Raw genomic sequence first — 18,147 nt, 5'->3', positions numbered from 1 at the left:
TGAGGAAAGCGATAGCCCAGTATTCACCATTAAAGGTTATTTTCTCTTATATGGATTCAAGGATTTAAGTTGCACAAGTAACTATCTGCCTTAAAGTGGATTAAGCTGTTCAAACTGGTTGACTGGAATAGACCAACACAATGGTTCTCAATAGGAAAATGCATGCATTTTTACCAGTTATTTGATTGACACATCATAATTATTTCTTGTGACATTATTTGTAGGTAGTTCATCTAAAAGTGTTATGAATGAATGAATGAATAAATGAATGAATGAATAGTCCTACCATCGTTTTGGGTGCTCTTACCAAAACATCAGCAATTTATATTAATATAGTATTTAGCTGTATTAAGAAGGCAGTCACTGTGATTTCCTTATACTGACTAGTTACCAAATTACATATATCTCTGTCAAATCAATGATAATGACCCTTTATATTTAATTGGTTAGCTAACACAGTTGATAGTATAGATGAAGCCAGTGTGATAAAATTTATTAACTACATTAGTTCTAAATAAAGTTTATGTGGTTCACATTTTGATATCTTCTCCACTGGTGTGATAGAAATATATTGTGTTATTATATCTATTTCAGATGATATTGATGAGATAGTATGAAGGCACTTTGGTGTATCAGTTACATACTCTTCAACATTTTCATTGCACAAAGCTTTTTTACAAATGGAAGTAAGTACTCTCTGTCTGTCTCTGTCTGTCTGTCTCTGTCTAACTGTCTCTCTCTCTCTCTCTCTCTCTCTCTCTCTCTCTCTCTCTCTCTCTCTATATATATATATATATATATATATATGTACGTCTGCACGCGTATGTATGTATGTGTGTTAAGAATATTTAATATAATTTTTATTATCTGTTGGTCTTCCTTAATGATTATATGTTATGTACATCCATAGTTGGTAATTGATAGTGTCTAAAAGTTAGGTTAATGAGGTACCTGATAGTAAAAAATATTTGTAAACAACATTTAAACAGTTAAATATCTTTCTAGCAATGTATATTAAATATTCAGATCATTGTTAGTAGTTAACATGTTTATTTCAATTTTGAGTTTAATTAAATAGTCTTGATTCTGACCTTATAAACGTCTAGAATGGAAAATTCCATTAAGTGGACAAAGTATTTCCAGAAAATGGTAATTGTGAGATTGTCAAGCAGAGGCGTATATTACACTATGTAACACAATTTTGTTTCTTGGTTATAAGTGGGGTTTTCTTGTAATTGCTTATGCCTAAAAAGTATAGAAAATGGCTATTATTCCCTACACACTTTGTTTTTGTGACCAGGACAGTGATATTTTGAAATTTACCTAAAGTCAGAAAAAAACATATGAATCAAAATTAACATGCGTTTATACTAACGTAATACAAAAATGACACAAAGGATTTAGAAGTGAATATTTATTTAGATTAACGATTATACTGTAAATCATTTTCATGAAACAGCCCCAAAATGTAGTCTCTCATCATGCTCTCGTTATACTGTCCTTGGTAGCGGCGTTCAAAGTCCAGTATATCCTGATGGAAGCGCTCGCCTTGCTCCTTTGAGTACGCCCCCATGTTCTCCTTGAATTTATCAAGATGAGCATTAAGTGTATGGACTTTGAGGGACATCCTGCAGCCCACTGTGCGGTAGTTCTTCACCAGAGTCTTAACCAGTTCCACATAGGTTTTGGATTGTGATTGCCCAGGAAGCCCTGAACCACTGCGACAAAGCAGTTCCAAGCCGCTTTCTCCTTGCTAGTGAGCTGCTTGGGAAATCCATTGCACTGCATGAGCTTCTTTATCTGTGGTCTGACGAAGACGTTGGCTTTGACCTTTGCCTCAAACAGCTTAAAAAATAAGTCTTAAAGGTACTTGAAGGCTGCCGACTCGTTATCTAGAGCTCTGACAAATTTATTCATAAGGCCCAATTTGATGTGCAGTGGTGGCATTATCACACGCTGGGGGTCCACCAATGGCTCCCACTTGACGTTGTTCCTCCCCAAAGAGAACTCGGTCTGCTGTGGCCAGTCCCGCTGTGGTAGTGCGCCTTCGTGTTGCTGCTCTTCCAAGGGCAAAGATAGCACGGAATCTTGGTAAAAACCGCCTCGGAGACTTATCAGGAATGCCACCATTTTGAAGTCTCCGATGACCTTCCAACCGTACTCATCATACTTCAAGGGGTCCAGCAAGGTCTTGATGCTGTTGAAATCCTCTTTGAGGTGCACCAAGCGAGCGAGGGAAAGAGACGGTTACTTGTTCCCATCATGGAGCAGCACGGCTTTGAGGCTCCTGGATGCGCTGTCACTGAAGAGGTGCCACTCATTCTGGTTACAGGCGATTCCGATTGCCTCGAACAGACTGGTCACATTGTGGCAGAAGCAGAGTCCATCCTGACGAGTGAAGAACCTGATAAAAAGCTTAGTGACGCTTCCTCTGATCTGCGACTTGCACACTTTCATCCATCAAGTTCTACTTCCTGAGCCCAGACGTCAAAAGCTCGGCATTAGACTTGGTGAGACCAAGATCTCTAATCAACTCTCCTCAGCTACACCTCTGAAATTGTCATCTGGATTTACGTCTTCCTCGCTCTCTGACTCACTGTTCTCTTCTAAAGACGGCTGATCTCTCTCCGGAGTAGTGGGTTCGGGCAGCTCAGGGCAGGATGGATGAAGAAAGGTCAGGATACATGATAGCAGGTATATTATTGTCAGTCCGATGTTTGGAAGGGTCCACCATGCAGAAGTAACAGTGGCTTGAATGGTCAGTGGGTTCTTGCCAAATTCTTGGGATAGCAAGATTCATGGCTCTCTTTACCCCTCTGTACCATTTATTTCACCCATGACTATGTGTAAGAGATTCTCGCAACGTCTCAGAAAAATGCAGATAAGTATCTACTTAGGCAGGTGGAACTAAACTGAACTTGTGGGCTTAAGGCCCCTGTATTTATACCCCTATTTATATTACTGGAAAGTTCTAGAAGTTACTTCAAGTTTACTCCGGACTGAATCTACCTCGAATGTTCTGGAAAATAGGTAAATTTCAAAATATCACTGTCATGGTCACAAAAGCAACGTTTGTGGGGAATAATAGCCATTTTCTATACTTTTGAGGCATAAGCAATTAGAAAATAACACTACGCAGGAACAAAAATAAAATTTGTTACACAGTGTTATCTTGCTTACCTAAGAACTGATTATTCTTACTGAACATCCTGTGCAGAATGATTCTTATTGTTGTGTTCAGTTTTCCAGATTTCTTTATTCAAATTATTATTCACTGGAATTACAAAGTGCTCAATAAAATTATTGGACAGAAAATTAATTTGGAATTATTGTCAATTTAGAAAAGAACATTTTGGATAACATTATTCTGATACATCAAAAGGCTGCTAGAACATCGCTGCACTCCTGGCCATTGGCACATTTGCACGTTCGAGACTATGGGCGCCTCAAGACAATGAATATCCGAATTTATTTAGAATACAACTGGAATTCATTTGGAACTTGATAATTTGGACACGTGATAGAACGTTTAGGACTATTTGGGATTTATTTCACAATACTGTAAGGTATTTCTAGTTTTCGCTTTGTATTCTAGGAAAATAAAAAAAATCTTGAATTTTACAAAACTTGTTTGTTTGCGTCCGTCTCTGTTGATTGATTTAAATCCATAAAGTCATAACTATATAAAGACCCTAACTGCCAACCGCCCTGTCCTGCGATACAAGTCGCTACGATACCCGGAATGTTTTAAGACAGAGAGAATAAATATCCTTTTCGAGGCATATGAGTGGCCCTGAAAAGGGCCTTTGGTTTTCTTTTTGTTCTTTTAATTTCTTCTTTACCTCCACCAACTTCTTATTCTTTCTCCTACTTTCTTAACATACAAATACACACTCTACTATCCACATAAACGTCCACGCATGCCTACAGAGACAGAGACTTTCATCGCAGGACAGGGCGGGTGGCGGGTAAATTTAAAGTGTCAGGGGAATCTTCCGGGTAACATAGGGACTTTCATCGCTAGACAGTTCAGCCTTCCTGTTTGCATTATGCATGGTTTATTTATTCAGTCAATATGGGCAGACAGAGACAGAAGATACTCCATCAGGTCTGGTCAAGAATATTCAAAAATGGTATAGTTTATGAACTAGCTGAACTTACCCACTGACCTATCTGAACTTACCCGCTGACCTAGCTGAACTTATCCGCTATTGCTGTTTGGCCCGATTGAGGTCAGCTGCTTACCACATTGTTGCCAATGTCTAGTACCGTGACGTCACCTCACCTATTCCATTTCCCTTGTCGCTAAATTACTGTGAAGAGCTATAACGCTCAGCAGGGCTGGTAAGTTTAGATAGTTTAGCGGTGAAACTATACGAAAAAACAATGCTTGGCAGGGAAGGACATATAACTCAACATAATGATTGGTGGAGCGGAACATATCGCTTTACAGAATGCCTCGTGGACATTGCTGCCAATGTCCAGTACCGTGACGTCACCTCACTATTCCATTCCTATTATCCCTATACAACAACCCAACTTTCCCTTGTCGGTATACAAGCTCGATTCCCACTGACGCTAAACGTGCCCAGTGTACTTATCTGCTACTACCCTATGCAACAACCCCACTTTCCCTTGTCGCTATACAGGCCTAATATTCCCCATGTTCAATTCCCCTTGTCGCTATATCGTCCCAGGTGGGGGTCTGTAATGTATTTTTCCCATTGTCACTATATCGCTCCGGCGGGGGGGGGGGGGCCGTAATGTTTTTTCCCATTGTCGATATATCGCCCCACTATACTACTCTTGATCTCGCCTTCCAGTGAAAACACTGGAAACATTGGAACAAAGGAAGGGTCACTAGTAGCCTTGCATGATGACTTTTCAGCAACCTAATTCAGGCTGTTTGCTGTAAACAGTGGCTAAATCATTTAGGCATGCACTGGACTTGTCCATGGCCTTATCAGCAGAGCTTCTCCACATCCACAGGGATGTTGCACTGGAAACTATCAAGGTTTTACTAGAGTACAGAAATTCTTGATGGCTGCCTCTAGAGGCATAGAGTCACTTCGAATAATTCATCTCATCCATGGCTATTCAGGATTTGAGAGACCATGAACACTGGCCCCTTGCATCCATTCCTGTTTCCTTTAAACCAGCCAAGAAGCAGTGTTATCATGTTTGTTCTCAAGACCCAGCAGATGAGTTATTTTAAAGCCGCACAGTCCCATTCAAAGAAAGAAATCCAATTCAGTACTGGACCTCGACGGCCAGCCCCCAGAAGACCATACCGCAAAGACCCACGGAGGAAATTCACAGACCCTTACTCCCCCTTTCTAAGGGCACGGGTGGACAGCCCTAGGAACTCGCTCCCTAACCTGCAAAGCATACCGCTTTCTTTGGTTCCCATTGGCACCAGGCTAAATCTCATTTCGCATGCTTGTTCAGACTTGACAGTCAATAGCTGGCTCCTTTCTATCTTATGAAATGGCTGCCGGTTTCGATTCCATGATCTCCCTACTCTAGTAAGGTCCCCAATTTTCTGACACCATTTTAATATGGTACAATTAAAGAAAGGGTTCATTTCCTTCTTCAGAAATATGTAGTAAAGAAGGTGTTAAAAGACCAAACTCTTTCTTTTATTCTGAACGATTTAAATCTGGCATGATTAAAGAAAGAGTCCATTTCCTTCTTCAGAAGTATATAGTAAAGAAGGTGCAAAAAAGACCAAACTCTTTCTTTTATTCACGGATTTTTATGGTTCCCAGGAAATGAAGATAGTCTCGTTTAATTATCGGTCTTTGCTCCATAAATTGATTTCTGTTGGAGGAATAATTCAAAATGGAGACCATTACCTCCGTCAGAAATATCATAAGACCTGGTAATTGTGCGGTCTCCACCGAACATTAGGATGCCTACCTTTATATCCTCTATTTTTCCTCCAGCTGGGAAATGCCTCCAGTTTTGTATGGATTGGGAGGTCTTCCACTTTCAATCTCTGGCATTCAGTCTAGTCTCTGCATTGAGTTTTTGCCAAGATTATGTGAGTAGCTGCAGTCATTTTAAGATAAAAAGATATCCGGGTCAGCCAATATATCGACGATTGGTTCATCCACAATGCCAGTCTAGACCCTCTCAGAGTAGACATGTCTCGCTGTTGTTCCATAGTGACCAGGCTGGGTCTTCTACCGGACACTGAGAAATCAAAGCTCAATCCATCTCAAGATTTTGTCTATGTGGGGATGAATTTTCTCACAAACAGAGGGTTGGTCTGTTCCTCCTAAAACACAGTACATAAGATACTGTCTCTGTTGGAGATGCTGAGAATAAAGACAGTGTTGTCAACTTGTCTTTTTCTCTAATTAACCTTGAACTCCAAAGCAGACCTAGTTCCTCAAGGCAGACTGCACTTGCATCATCTCCATTTTCTTCTTTTAGCTGCTTTGAAACCGTACATGGACCCCTTGGATGCTCCGATTTCTGTGGGTTGGGATTTCCACCAACGTCTGAACTGGTGGACTAATAGGGACCGGTTCTGGCCTCTGCATCCCTTAAAAAAATATGGGTTTGCATTTGCATACGTTTGAGATTCAGTTGAGGTTCTCATGTATAGTCGGAGGGACTGATTTTTAGGGTTCATGGTATCGGGAAAATTATGCCCTCCACAACAAACAATTTGAAAATGATTGAAGTGTTCTTAGACTTTCAGGTGCGTCAACCATATAAGAGGTCACCGTGTGACAGTCTTCTCTGACAAAAACATGTTATTGGTAGTGTATCTCAGGAAACACGGAGAGACACATACACCTACTCTCCCTCACTGGACAACTTCAGAATGCAACCTGTCAAGGCAAGGGAAGATGGTCATCAAGGAATGGTGTTTCCACCAATCCGTAGCTGACATCTTGTTCCAACTTTTGGGAAATCCATTGGTGGACTTGTTTGCCACCAACGCGAAGAACAAGCTCTCCTTTTGTTTTCCCCGTGTCCAATTAGAGGGCGTGGACAGTAGATGATTTCAGCCTGAAGTTGGATCGTATGTTTGCTTACAGCTTCCCACTGTTCAGGATGATTTTACAGGTCCTTCACAAAATCAGGCTCATCTCATTCTGATTGCCCGTAAGTGACCCAAGCGATAGTGTTTCAACGATCTTCTCAATCTGCTGGTGGACCATCCCAAGACCTTCCTTTATCAAAAGCCTCCTGACATTTTTCAGTCCAAAGAAACTTGCTTTTCTCGCTCAATAAATTTGTCACAGGTTCAGATTATAAAAAATTGGAACAACATTTCTGATAGTATCCAGCCATACTTAAAAATTGCATCAGTTGCTTTTGACTAACAGGCACAGGGAATTCAGAGCTAGCCTTGATCTTAGCATCTATAGGTTTAACTTGTCCATGTCCCACAGTATGTCCTAGAAATGTTACATTAGCACAGGAAAACTCACTTTTGAAAAAATTAATTGTCAAACATGGGAGTCTGTCGAAGAATTTCTGAATTGTTGCTAAATTTTCTCTCTAGGTGTCATTGTAGATGATGATATCATCGGTGTAAGCATCACAATTATCTAGACCAGATGTGATCATATGCATTAGACTTTGAAAAGTACGTAGTGACTATTTCATCCCAATAGACATCACTTTATATTGATAAAGTCCATCTGGAATCACGAATGCCGAAATTTCCTTTGCTCTTTCCATTTGTGAAATTTGCCAAAATCATTTCAGAAGGTCAAATTTGGTGACATACTTGGCATTTCCTATCTTATCAATACAGTCATCAATTCTCGGTATTGGAAATTAATCTGTTTTCGTCACACTATTCACATTTCTATAATCAGTGCACATATGAAAAGTTTGATCTGGTTTCGGAACAAGTATATATGGTGAACTCTAGTCAATTTTCCTAGGCTCTATGAAAACATTATCCAGCAAATACTGATTTTTTTTTATTCAAGTATTCCTGTTGGAGAGGGCTCATCCTGTATTAATGTAGTTTCACAGGTTTGGAATTTACAAATTCAATGTCATGGAAACTTTTGTTGGTTCTTGTAGGAACATCTTGAAATAAGTGTTCATATTCATATAATTACTGCTTAAATTCATTTCTTTCTTGTTGCAAATGTAAACATTTCTGGTCCAGATCTTTCCTAATTTCAGAATTCTGAAGATTTGTCACTCCAATATCAGTAGAATCTAATGATATTCCTTCACTTAAATCATCACTTATTAGGACAGGCACAATTAAATTCTGCCTCGCTTGGCGCTCAGCATTAAGAAGTTAGTGGTAGGACTGGTCAGCCTGGTGTCAGGATAATGTGACTGGGTGGGACATCATGCTACATGTCTGCGGCATGATGCCCCAGTGCTAGACGTCACAATAAACTGTCACACTGCATACGTCGTAGCGATATGACTGAAAAATTGTTTAAACTATTCACACACACACACGCACACACATAGACACACGTACAATACAACTAAATTAATTGCATGTTTAACCTGGCTATCTCTTTCAGTATACTCCTTTAATATGTTTATGTGGCAAAGTTGTTTTTGTTTGTACCTCCCAGGAGCATTTATGATGTAATATAAATCATTTACTTTCCTGTCAACTGTGTAGGGGCCATAATACTTGGCCTGAAGAGGATTTTGTGGTATGGGCAAGAGAGCCAGAACTCTATCAACAGACTGAAAACTCTTTTCTTTTGAGTTTTTATCATATCTTGATTTCATTTTTGACTGAGTAGAGTGCAGAGTTACTCTTGCAACCTCACAAGCCTTTGATAAATTAAACTTAAAATTTGAAACATAATCGAGAAGATTAGTTTCAGTATTTTCATTAGAAAGAAGTTTCTCCTTCAACAGCTTCAATGGTCCACACACAGTGTGTCCAAAAACCAGTTCAAAGGGACTGAAGCTTAAAGATTCTTGAAATGATTCCCTAACAGCAAACAATAGTATATGAATGCCTTCATCCCAATCTTTACCCGTATCAAAACAATATGATCAAATCATACTTTTTAAAGTCAGATTAAATCTTTCTAATGCCCCTTGGCTCTCAGGGTGATAGGCAGAAGATTTGAAATGTTGGATGCTTAAATCGTACATAACTTACTGGAAAATTCCAGACATGAAATGTGAGCCATGATCAGATTGGACAGATTTGGGAAGGCCAAATTCAATAAACAAAAACTTTATCCAAGCTTTTCCTCTTGTTTTAGATTTAATAGTCCTCAATGGAACGCCTCTGGAAACCTTGTTGACACACACATAATGGTCAACAAGTATTGGTTATATGACTTGGTCATAAGTAATAGACCAGTACAATCTACCATAATTCTATTAAATGGTTCGTCAAATGGAGGAATAGGTTGCAGATGAACCTTAGGTATCTTGTGATTGGGTTTTCCTACCATTTGACAGGTATGACAACATCTACAGTATTTACAAACATTACTTTTGATTTTTGGCCAATAAAAGTGAGTCCAAATCTTGTGATAAGTATTATTGATCCCTAAATGACCAGCCAAAGGAGTTTCATGGACCAGACTAAGTATTTCCTGTCTGTCTGTAAGATTTTGGAACTACAATTTAGTAGTTCACTCTTCACCAGCAGGTACCTCGGGAGGTCTCCACTTTCTCATAAGAATTCCATTTTTAATGAAATAACAGACAGGTATTTCAGTGGCTTCAGTTTCACTAATGGCCCTTTGAAACAGACTATATCTCAGGATCTTTTTCCTGTGTGATGACAAGTGGTAGTCATTTGTCACTCTGATTAGGATAAAGAGAACGAGTAGTTAAAAGAGGATCACTGTGATCAATACCCTTTGATTGATCCAAACAAGGATAAAAGTGACCTCTTCAAAAGGCTGACCAATACATGTGTCATCTAAAGGAATACGTTCCTTATCAACATCATTCTCAAGAGCTTTCTTTACCATAGCTCTGGTAACAGCACAAATTGGGTATAAATCAGGGAATTCTTTTTCAATAGGATCAACTTTCTGATCCAAACAAGGCTTGTTAGTCACAAGTGGATTAACCGCAACCTTCTTTCCAGGCTGAAATACGTTTCTGCCTGAACACTGCTGAGTGGAAGTCTTATTTACAAAACGAACTTCATGAGTTAAAGAAAACTCAGCAGCAGCATGAGCAGCATTTCCAAGGTTTCGATCTTATGCTCGTCAAGAGAAGTCTTAACTTCACTATGGACACAGTTCTTGAACTCTTCAACCAATATGAGTTGTTTGAAACTTTCATAATCATATTTTTCTTGGCTAAGCACCATCTAGCAAATAACTGCTCTTTATCTCTAGCAAATTCGACATGAGTTTGTCCAGCTTCTTTTTTATAGTTTCTGAATTTTTGCCTATAAGCTTCAGGGACTAACTCATAACCCCTTAAGATGCATTCTTTAACTGCATCATAGTCACCACTTTGGTGAACTGACAGTGAATTGTAAATATCACTAGCTATACCATTAAGTACACACTGTATTAATTGAGTCCAATGCTCCCTTAGCCATTTCAAATTTTCAGAAACTTTTTCAAAACGAGTAATGTATTTGTCTACTTCTCTTTTTCTGAAAGGGGGCACTAGCCTAATTTTCTATGCAACATCAATTCAAAATATGTATCTGAAATGGGAATGTGCTTTTCACTTGCCAGCTCCATTTCTAAATTTGATTTGCCAATTATCATTCTAAATTGATATTCACTCTCTTTGTATTTGCATCTCCCTCTCTTTCTCTCTTTCATCCTTTTGTAACTGCATTTGTTCTTGTTGTAACTGCATTTATCTTTCTCTCTTTCTTTTTTCCTTATTTAATTGCATTTGTTTTTCTTTCTCTCTCTCTTTCTTCTCTCTCTCTCTCTCCTCTTTCTCAAACTGTAACTGCATTTGTTTTTCTTCTTCTTGTAATAACATTTGTTTTTCTTCTTTTTGTAATAAAACTTGTTTTTTCTCTTTCTCCGATTTCATTTGTTCTTTCTCTTTCTCCAATTGCAACTAAAAACTGTATTTGTTTTTCTTCTTTATCTTTCTGAAGTTCCAGCTTTCTTTAATTCAATCTTGTATTTTAATTTTAATTCCTTTACTTTTCTGTTCGAGTCTGATACAGACTTACTGATCGAACCAAAGCACCTTTATCCAAAACATTTCTATTCTACCAAATACTGGACCAAAATATTTTTTTCATTTCTTGCTTCGTTAAGGAAGACTTTGCCTCATAAAGATCATATTTTCTGGCAAGTTGAATAAATTCATCTTTTTTCAAAAGATCTAATTGTTCTTGGGTAGGACTTGAAAGAATGATTTCCACTTTTGACGACATTCTAAAAACACCTTGCTGATTTCACTAAAGATTTCAAAAATGTAAAATAAAACTTGGAATTTTAAATAATTCAAAAACATGGGGAATTCAAAATTTCAAAAAACATAGTTTTAGTCGAATTCATATTTCCAAGGACGAGCACCCCAACTTTCTTTGTTAAGTGTTTAGGCTCTTATAAACAGTAACAAGAAAAAATTGAAGAAAACAAGCTTTGTAAATTTTAACAAATAATTTATTTTCCTAGAATAACAAGGTAAAAATGGAAAAATGAAGTTACGGTTTTAAGAATCAAATCCAAAAATAATCCAAGAATAATCCAAGAAATACAAATTAGAAGTCCTATTAATATTATGTTTTAATGAGTTTGAGTTCGAGTCCCGACAAAAATCAAAAAAGGAAGGCGCTGACATATAATTTTGCCAGTATAGTATTGATGTGTCAACAGTTCTTTGTTGTACCATTAAAAATAATATTCCAGTGTTTTAATTTCAAATAATATTTCAGTAAGTGTCTTTGTCCAAGAATTCTGTATGAGCACTTAAATATTCCCTGGGAAAAGAATTAATCTCTTAGAGTTGAAATAATTTGAAGAAAATTTAAAATATAACTCCAACTGGTCACAACAGAAAAAACACAACCTTGACATTCAAAGTATTTAAAAGCCTAACTAAAATTATTTCTCAATACATCACTATTATATCTGACTACTGCACAATTCTGGTAGAAACAGAATTTTGAAATAGAGGCTACTCTCATGTATAAAGTCATGTACACCCAGTACAGCCTCGATTCCACCCTATAAATCCACACTAAGAATGAATAAAAAAATATAAAAATAAGAATTTGTTTACTTCAGCTATTGTTAATTCTGTTTCAAGGTCAGGAACTAGGTCAGCTTTTAGATACAAAGCTCTATTATTAGTTGTTTAAGAAAAACAGTCAGGTCAAACTAATTTCCTGAAAATTTCAAATTCTAGTAAACAAACTTACATTACTATTAAAACCAACAATCAAATCAAATATAAATTAAATCAAATATACATAACAGTCAGTCTCTAAGGATTATGGTGCCTAATGGACAAACCTTTGTGATTGGTGTGGTGGAAAAGATGTAAATCCTAGCTGTTTCTCTTTGAGTACAGTTTCCAATTTTCGTCTCTTTTTGAAGAGAGACATTACTCAGTTTTCAGTGTTAAGAGCTACTGAGCAGCCAATTCCAACACTCTCAAGTTTTCAAAAGGCCCTGGATACTAACTTAGATTATCTGATCGGGTATTTCAAATTGAAAAGAGTGGTCTATCACCCTCTGATGCCTGAATGGAGTCTGTTTTGTGTTATATGTATTTAATTTGTATTGTGTGTGCTTGGCCTTTGTCTGTAATTTAGTGTATTGGTCTGGCCAGTACATGCCTATTTCTATGTATTTGTCATTTGTTTGTAAGTTATAAAGAAGTTGTTTCCTTTTTATAGTTCAAGGTTTAGCATTATTTACAAACTTAGAATGTTCTGGAAGTTAACTTGTGACCTACATACTGGTGAATTCGTTGTGTCTTACTATGCACTGGCAGACCATGTAGCAGAAGCTGCGGGTGTGTGTGTGTGTGGCTAGCTGGCAGTTTTCTTGGTGTCACATTCTGTGTGGTGGTGGTGGAAAGTGACTGTTTCCAATGGTAACTTTAGGGTCTTGGAGTCTGCATAGATTATGTACTGCAAGGGTATCTTTGGTGGAACATGTGTTTAAGTACAGCTTGTTCCATCCGGGCTCTGGCAGCATAATCTTCTGCTGCTTTGGATAAATGCCACGACAGTTTATCGCATGGTTCTAGTTCAGGTCAGTGCAGTAAGTATACGGGAAAGGTCTTTGATCCACACATAGTGTTTGCTTTTCAACACTGGTTTGTTGCAAAAAGCTGTTCAGTACCTTTTCAGAGAAGTGGATGGGGTAGAATGCACTGTCTCATCCAAAGACATTTATGGCAATGGTGGGGTTAATGCTTTCAAACTTGGTCATGTTGGGCAACTTGATTTGAAACTAATGCTTAACAAACCTAAGCTATACTTAATGGTACCAGCTGTACTGAGGGTGGGGGTCATCGATGGGATGTAGGGCAGATAGGACGTCACACTAAAAGCATCTCTAACCCCTGGAGTTTTCTTTGTTTATGATGGTCCTTTTTTGGGATCAGCTGAGAATAGGTATGTGCCAATTGCTTTGAAAAGGACGGTAATGCTAGATGTTCAGCACCTCACTCCTCAATAACCATGAAGCCACTGAGACTAACAACTCATTGTCAGACAGTGAAGCTTTGGCTCAGTCATTCCATTGAGACACTGTGATACAGCTGCCTGTTGTTTGTAACCATCTCAAGTATGGTCTTATGGATACTATTAAATCTGACCACCTTGTCTCAAGTTTTAGGATCTCTCACATGCTAAGGGTAATGAATTTAAACAGTTTCCTTAGGATCATACTAGCAACGTCTTAAACACCTAGACAAAATATTTTGGAGGGAGGGAGCAGTTTGACTTGTATTTGGTGTGATTGTTATGTGGGGTTCAGATCGAAGTCAGCATAGCCTATCGCAGGGTCTTCCTGATTTTGTGCAAGGAGGCCTCTGAATTGCTCCTCTTTTTGTAGCTCCAATTGACGTTTCATCAGCTTTGCAGGGGCTCTTGGGGCTTATAGGGTTGGCTAGGTGTCGAAGGGACTCTTTGGCACTAGGGAGTAAGAAGGAGTGGTAAAATGGTTGAAGGGGTTATAATCCACTTTTGACTTTCTTGGGTAGCCAGACCTGATGCAAGGGGATGGCTGTCTGGCCCTGTGGGTAAGTATTGCTTCCAGAATGCCATCATATTCACTCTTGGTTATCTGTCCCTTCTGAAGCAACACATTCATTTGCTGGATGATATGCATTTTAGTATCTCGCTTGTATCACTGTATAGTGATGGTATAATAGGATACACAACCTTTCTCTAAATGAAGAATCAGTCATCAGTTGCTGTTGATTGAGGTCTGCCCTCATAGGTGACTGCTGTTTATGTTACTTTGCCATACTATGGTGCATAGTCTTTTTGCAAATGAAAATATGTCGGAGATGTTATCACTCACTCTAGTGTATGAGATAATATCATCATGCCCAAGCACTAATCAGATAGATGAAGTTGGAGCTTTACATTGCTAGGTACTGTGTTAAACTCCCAAGCTCACTAAAGACCTTACTAAATCGTCTTCATGTCTTTTTTGTGTGCCGCTGCTTGTCCTCCTTATGCCTCCCTCCACACTGGTTACAGCAAGTCATTAGCCTGATCATGTCTTAGTACATGCATTGTTGGGTGTGAACAGAAAAAGATGTGCTGCAGCATTTGCACCCAAGGCATCCGTGTTAACATTTGTTGTTCCTGGTCTATGGTGGTTTAGCATAGACACATATCTCTAATTGCATATTTTATAGCCACTGGCTGGATGCTTGCACACCAAAGAGATGTCCGTTTTAGGGTTCATCTCTGCTCCTTTCTACCTTTTACCTCAAAATGTTGCAAGTGGGGGTCCCATTGCTCTTCTACCACTAGAAGTTCTACTCCATTGAAAATCTGCAGGTGGATAATATTGTTATTCTACTCCTTCTAAATGGAAAGCTCTTTCATCATGTAGCTTTTGTCCCTGATATTCCTGTGGTGTTGAATTTGTTCGAAAATGGAAATGATACCAAATGATACTACCCCTGAATAGATGGCCATATTGACATGGGGTTTCATTAATAAAAAAAAACAGCTGATGTTTTTCTAGTTGGTCCTAAATAAAACTATTATCAATCTTATGTTGCCATGACAGTTTTTAACATCTTATAACTACACCTCCTGATTTGATGGCTGTATCAACATGGAGTTTTCACTGAAAAACATCTCATGAATCCGTTGATCCTAAAATCAAAATGGTGTAAACCTTACAGCTTTAACATTTTGTCATCACTCAAGAATATTAGAGATGATTTCGGCATTTAGCAGTTAAAAAGAAAAAACCATGTTATATTTGTTTCCTGGAAATTCTTTTCAGCTAATTGAGTGTCAGTCTCTTTGAGTCACTCTGCTAGTTTCTAATGTTTTGCTTTTCATGCACAAAGTGTCTGTATTTTAGCTTGCATTGATAAAATACCCAAGAATTGGTTTCTCAGCTGAGATAATTATATGTCCATATTATTAACTCGTGTAAAGTTTGTATTCAAGTACAGACAGCATAGAGCCAGATCTGCTATAAGATAGTGGGCTGGCAGTTAAGTATGAACTCTTTTTAGCATGTATTTATATGTATTATATAATTTAAAGCAAATATTTTACACCCTGATATGTGGGTAGATAACACAAATGCTTCCATATCAAGAATATATCCTACTCTTAAGAATTGCATGGTCAATAAAACTTTGTTATTTACCGCTAAGAGGCATGACTTTGGATGTACTAAATTGCAGCTGTTTGTCATCCTTTGAACTGTCTGTTATTTATTTATTTTTCAGAAATAGAAACCATTGGCTATGGCTTCATTGGAGAGACATTGGACATGATATGCAACATAACAAATCCATCTATTCAGAAAACTGCTTCCGATATAAAATTCAGTTTGAATGACACTGAGCTGAACAATACGTTCGTCTTGGGTGAAAAGTCAAAGAAGCTTGTTTTGCAACTGAATGGTCCACAGATGAACAGAGCTCACATATACTGCGAAGTTCACAATTCCACCTTGATCTATATTGCTTCCAGAATAATATATGTTGAATGTAATTGAATTTTTATTGTTCTGAACATTCTTACTTGGGATTTTCTCAAAAAATTGACCTTTAAACCAGTATAACTGTCACTCGTCTGAATAGTAAATTTTTTGCAAATCATGCAGAATTCAAGTTTGAGCAATTTATTCTTGGATTTTGAATGCCCTGTCAGACCATTTATTAGCCTTAAGGCCAGCTGAGGTTAAGGTAGGGTCCTGTGTCCATTATGCGTCATTCATGGGCTGTTGTTATTCAATCTTCTCAAAAATGAAAGGACCATTTTAGCCAAACTTGACGTAGGGCATTCTGGCAAAAATTCCTTTTAAGTCTGTGCAAACGATGATAATGTAGCATCAAATAAGGCTGCTACTATAAAAAAATCTTGCAAAAAAATTCTTAAAAATGCTGATTTGAATTTGACCCAATTTGATAAAGACATTTGAAGCTCTTTTTGCAATTAATGCCAAGCTCCCATCACAAATGCAACTTGCATAAAAACTACAAAAGCGATTAAACCACTCATGAAAGTCCGTTGAACAGAATTTTACCTAATTTGACAGCATTCTAATATACCATTAAAAAGTAGTAGTAGTTATTGCGACTGATGCTGTTCTTTTTATTTTCTGAAAAATGTAACGAGTAAAAGATATTGTATGAAAATTTAATCTTATCCATGAGGTGCTCCTATATTTACACAGTATACTCCCTGCAAGAAAACAAAACTAGTTTATCAGTAAACCTTTACTCAAGTCGGTTTGCCCCATGAATTTCTCATACTTCCTGTTTATCACAGTAAGAAAAGGAGCGATATTTATCTTCCTGTTTACATGTTTTACAGACATGTCAATAAGAAGTATTGGATTAATCCCTCATTTACACTGGAAATAATCTCCAACAATAAACAGTTTGCAGTTGGAATGATTATATTATAAATTAAGTGGTGCTATTTTTTGATCACTATTGCTGAATTAATGTGCATCATCATGTTATTTGTCTGAATTGCAGATCAAAGCATACAAAATCTCAATCAGTGAGCTATTTCTATTATATTCCTAATTGCCGCAGATGAACTTAAGAGCACATTATGTCTTTGACATTTAGAATCTATGTAACTTGGATTGTTTGATGGTTTATTTCAGTTCAGAGGCTAAAGTATTTTGACGTTAAATCATGTTATAACTTAGGGAAATAAAGAATATTGAATATATGTATAGTATTACGCTTTATCAATGATATAACACAAGATGTATATATTTTTCATTAAAAGGAAATTAGGCTTGCTGAGTTTCATTTTTTAATGAAAAATTTATACTAGTGGAATATCATTGATACAGCGTACATACTGCATACATATTTTATTTATATATCATATAAATACACATATTTGCCCTTTGAAATGAGATAAGATATGCTCCGGGCAACGGAGTATTGACCGAGTGAATGAACTTCTCACATCCCTATGAGTATGTCCACTATAAAATGTAATTCTATGCCTTTTCTTTTTGTTCACAAGTACATTTGAAAATTGATAATTGATTGTTCTCTTTTTAAGTTTCTACTTTTATTCACATTGATTTAATCAATATAAGACACATTTGTGATTTAAACATGAAGGATTGTTTTTATGAAGAAAGTAGAGCACTACGAACATATTAGCTTCTTGTACACACAGTGATTCGCATACTGGTCTTTGCAAATTAGCGTGGAATAGAAACTAAGCAAAATGATGAACCAACAAGAGGTAATTAAAACATTTTAATATATTTACAGTTGATAGAAGTTATTATTCTATTTTAATTAACATTACTACTGACCATACAATTATCTCTGTCTGTTTCTCCCTCTTTCTCTCCTTTTCCTTAGGACGGTTTGACAACAGGAGTCTGACCTTTTATCAATAAAGTACAGCAAAATCTCGGAGAACATGAAATCTTCGTATTGGTTATATATATTTACAGTGTTCATTTATATAACTGATAAGGTGATTTCATGTTGTCAGAGATTTCACCGTACTTTATTGATAAAACGTCAGACTCATGTGGT

At 37.3% G+C, this 18,147-nt stretch overlaps 1 protein-coding gene across 1 annotated transcript in view; it reads left to right on the top strand.

The window, feature by feature from the left end:
• LOC149806397 (uncharacterized) overlaps positions 1-18,147 on the top strand; it is a 72,352-nt gene that overhangs the window by 1,072 nt on the left and 53,133 nt on the right. Inside the window, exons 2-3 of the mRNA XM_089964248.1 lie at positions 595-686; positions 15,850-16,113. Coding sequence (XP_089820374.1) covers positions 614-686; positions 15,850-16,113 — 337 coding nt within the window. The 5' untranslated portion in view covers positions 595-613. The remainder of the gene's footprint in view (positions 1-594; positions 687-15,849; positions 16,114-18,147) is intronic.

The sequence above is a fragment of the Sinohyriopsis cumingii genome, chromosome 1 (genome assembly GCF_028554795.1).
Source record: "Sinohyriopsis cumingii isolate HCF-2022 chromosome 1, ASM2855479v2, whole genome shotgun sequence".
NCBI classification, from domain to species: domain Eukaryota; kingdom Metazoa; phylum Mollusca; class Bivalvia; order Unionida; family Unionidae; genus Sinohyriopsis; species Sinohyriopsis cumingii.
The sequence above is the reverse complement of the archived record's forward strand: the minus strand, read 5'-3'. Positions and strand labels throughout refer to the sequence as shown.